At 44.8% G+C, this 4386-nt stretch overlaps 1 protein-coding gene across 1 annotated transcript in view; it reads left to right on the forward strand.

Annotated features, from left to right (window-relative positions):
• Positions 1 to 1493: 1493 nt before the first annotated feature.
• The window catches only part of LOC127192361 (uncharacterized protein C2orf78 homolog), a 58185-nt gene continuing 55292 nt past the window's right edge, over positions 1494 to 4386 (forward strand). The window contains exon 1 of the mRNA XM_051149653.1: positions 1494 to 1512. Within this exon, the coding sequence (XP_051005610.1) occupies positions 1494 to 1512 (19 nt within the window). The remainder of the gene's footprint in view (positions 1513 to 4386) is intronic.

Below are 4386 nucleotides of genomic sequence, written 5' to 3' on the forward strand. Positions count from 1 at the left end.
ATGAGAAAGCTACTGTATAAGCCAAGGGCCAGCATCCTCTCTGGCCTTCAGTAAACCTGAGGTTCATTTATCTGTGTAAGCTTATAGACCAGCCTGTACTGGTCCTAGCTTTACTGATACTCAAAAAGGAAGTTAGGAAAGACAGTTAATCTCCTGTATGTTGTACCTACAGATGGCTGCTAGCCTCTGAAATCTGTGAGTTTGGGGATAATTTGCATGTCTCAGAGACACTAATATGCTCTGGTAGCTAGTTATTCATTTCATGACAAGACTCCATTAAATACCCAGACCTGTGGTTTGTTTAAAAGATAGCCAGAGGGCTGGAGAGATGGCTCAGTGGTTAAGAGCACCGCCTGCTCTTCCAAAGGTCCTGAGTTCAATTCCCAGCAACCACATGGTGGCTCACAACCATCTATAATGTAACCTGATGCCCTCTTCTGGCCTGCGGGTGTACAAGCAGACAACACTGTATACATAATAATAAATAAATCTTAAAAAAAAAAAAAAAGATAGCCAGACATTTATAACTGTTGTTTATTAAGGGTGTTTGTTTTAGTTTTGGACCTAGGCTAGCCTGAAATTCCCATATAGCCCAAGCTGTCCTTGAACCTCCTCCTCTGCCTTCTCAGCCTCTTCCTAAATGCTGGTTTAGGTGCTAGACACTGTATCTGGATTAACCTATGTTTCAAACACATACTTGCCAGCAGTGCTCACCAAATGCTCCTTTTCTCTTCTGACTCAGCATGACTACATTTTCTAGCATCCAATGGCAGGTGGGGCCACAGCACCCACAGAAGAACAGATTAATTCAAGACATTTGGTGGCCTCTCTGAAGCACTCTCCTCTGGTAAGACAACAGGAACATTCAAAATAGCAAGAGCCCCCTGCTCCCTCCAGCTACGGGACAGTAATGACTGACAAGCAACACTGATTGACACAATGCTTAATGAGGAATGGCCCTTATTTATTTAAAACCAGTGATTTGAGGGGGAATGCTTGTTACTGTCGCACAACCCTGCTAATTCTGACTAGTCCAGTACTTAGACGATCAATTGCTTAGTTAAGAAAAAAGATATATTTTATGTTTGAAAAATCCCACATGTGCAGAGACCCTAGCATGAAGCTCGTGCCCGAGATGCTGTGTGGAGAAAGCCTCAGGACAACTCTTTCTGATGGATGCACATCTCATTTCTGTTGATCAGTAGCAGTTGAGCTGTGAAGTTAACTGTTTTGCCTGGTGGATGGTGACTCTGTCCAGAAACATCTGCTTTTACAGTGAGCTTGACACTGCACTAGGCAATCATCTTAGTGCACCTTAGTCCTCTGAGTTTGAAATAAGAAAAAGCACTTTCCAGATGCCAGGTTGAAAGGAAATATGTGTTGGAGACAGGCGGAAGTGCTAGGTGACCAGTGCAGGGGTTGAGATACAGACAATCTGTCCCATCAACAAAGCCAGATCCTGCTGCACAGGAGAAGGTCCCCACTTTGGCGTAATGGGCATGAAAAAGAAAGGTAGGTGATCTGTGGAGACACCCTTCTCTTGGGACCTCAGAGATGGGTATGATGCATGCTTTTAATCCCACTATTCCAGGAGTAAAAAAAGGAGGATCTCTGTGAGCTCAACACCGGCTTGGTCTACATAGGGAGCATCAGGCCAGGCAGAATCACTTGGTGAAACCCTGTCTCAAAACAATAGCAATAACAAGCAACTAACCAACCAACCAAAGAAACAAACCCAGTAAACAAAATTAGCACCAGGAACACAGAGGTATAAATACTTCACCTTCTACCATGGAGGATAGCCTGGACACCTGGCCAAGGTTAGAGTGAGCATGCGGGAGCAATTGTCAGATGCTCTAGGGACTAAATGACAGTAATATCAAGGATGTGAAGGTTTAACCCCTTCACACCTACTCCAACAACAGGACAAATGGAGCTCACACAGAAGCTCTTTCAAGAAAGAAGCAAGAGTGGTCTGTGCACTGGTTACTAATATCCCTCCTGGTATGACCACAAAGGGAGAAGTGTGCACCTGCAGCTTCACAGTGCAGACTGTGGGCTGGGTCACCCCTACAGCTCTCAAGGAAGACAGAAGCATAGCCTGCACAGAGAGAGATATTCTGTACACAAACACAGAAAGTCAAGCATCTACCCAAATTGGAAAACTGTAACACTCACTGCCCAAACTCCCTTTCCTTTTCATACTTGACTTTAGACAAACACAGGCATGAATAGGATTCAAGTACAAGATGACTTATTTCTAAGTAACAAGCACACATTGGGCTGTAGGGTACTCTGACCCCAGTCTTTGAGCAGCACTCAATCGCCTTAAGGGGCCGGAACTGTGTAGATCAGTCTGTCAATTACTTCACACTAAGAGCTGGAGGAAGACTGAGAACTGCAGGCTGATCCAGGTAGTGAAAGCAAACAGAAGGATAGGGAGGCCTCCATGTGCCAGGCCTAGTGGAAGCCCTGAATTCTGCAGTCCTGATAGAGACTGCATGTTGGCTGGCAGTACATCCCAAGGGCTGATTTACTCTTACTCTTAGGCAGAAATCAATTTAAAAGCTTGTCCTTGGAGGAAACAGACAGAATTCTTGGAGTTTCACAGGATGTGATATGACCAAACACAGCAGGATTCTGAATTCTACTCTCACCCTAAGTCCATGCTCTTAGTGACAGCTCTGACCCAGAGGATACAATGTTTGCCTGGCCCATCCAGAGTGGGCCTTGGTTCAAGTACAATAAGCAGGGCCACTTGGGGCTTTGCTCAAAGTTAAGGGCTTATGATGCTTCTGGATGAGGCCTGTCCTCCATGGCTTTGCTACGAAGCCTCACCACATCATGGTTTTTTTGTTTGTTTGTTTGTTTTTGTGTTTTGACAATGAGTGTTCCCATTCCACCAGCATTTCTGAGGTTACAACCTCTGCTTTTCCTGGACAAGGCATGGCAAGAGGCTCAGCACATTTACATAGTCCATGCACGTATCTGCATTGTACTCAATGTACACATTTGTACAGGGAAACTCCAGCCAGCCTGGATGTCCAGACTTGGCACAGTCACATGGATGCCCTTCAGAGATACCTGCTATCGTCAGCCAAGAAGCAAGACAATCCACCACGCACAAGCGAATGCCCTTTCTCATATTGTTAAGACATTTATGAGAGAACTGCCCCCATTTTGCTGCCGCAGAAGCCACATGAGGCAAAGTATTGAACACTGGCAATAGTGAGCTTTTAAATGACAGAGACCCTTAGTTTGAGCGGGACCCCTGGGCCCAAATCTGCCTATCATAATGTTCTACTTGTAGGTTTCTAGGACCCTCTGGATCCTTCTACTTTGCTATTCTCCCATGCTTCTCTCATTTAGAGTCCCAATAGGATGTCCTCCCCTCTGCCCCAGTTTCCTGTTAAGTGAAGGCTTTCATGGGACATGCCCCTTGGGCTAGTATGCAGATATAAGTGAGTATATACCATTTGAGTCTTTCTGCTTCTGGGTTAACTCACTCACACGAACTCTAGTGTCTCATATTTGACCATGTCCACCGGAGGGGGAGACCTGGTGGCACTCAGAGGAGGGATAGCAGGTTACCAAGAGGAGACTTGATACCCTATGAGCATATACAGGGGGAGGAAATCCCCCTCAGGAACAGTCATAGGGGAGGGGAATAAGGGGAAAATGGGAGGGAGGGTAGAATGGGAGGATACAAGGGATGGGATAACCATTGAGATGTAACAAGAATAAATTAATAAAAATTAAAAAAAAAATGACGGAGACCCATTGACACCAAAAACATATTTCAAGTAAAGGAAAACATGACTTCACACTGAGCCTCATCTATCATCAACCATCAAAAAAGCAAACAAACAAAACCCAAATCGTTCACTGCTGCCTGTGCCCAGTGTTTTCAAAGGACTGAGATGAGAAAGCTCTTAGAAAACACAGATGGCATTCAGGAGGCAGAAGCAGGGGGATCTAAATTTTGAGGCCAGCCTAAGCTGCATAGTAAAACCCTGTATCAGGAATATAAAAAAGAAAGAACTCTGGAGTTAGGAAGGATTGAATGTCTAAGTGCATAGTTTTTTATTCCTTTGTTGTTTTGAGACAGCCTAGGCTGGCCTCAAACTTGAAATGATCCTCCTGCCTCTGCCTCCTGAGTACTGGGATTATAGCACTGTGTTATGTCTAAGAGTGTTTGCTTATCCAAAGAAGTTAAAAGTAGCAGGGAACTGTGGAGTATGCTTGTAACCCTATCACTTCAGAGGCAGAGACAAAATGATCAACATCAATTTGTGACCATTCTGGTCTACCCACAGAGCTCTAAGCTAGCTGAGGCTACTGAGATGTGCTCTCTCAAAATACCACATGTTTGACAACTCAAAAGAG

Source organism: Acomys russatus, chromosome 7, assembly GCF_903995435.1.
Source record: "Acomys russatus chromosome 7, mAcoRus1.1, whole genome shotgun sequence".
In the NCBI taxonomy this organism is placed as follows: Eukaryota; Metazoa; Chordata; class Mammalia; order Rodentia; family Muridae; genus Acomys; species Acomys russatus.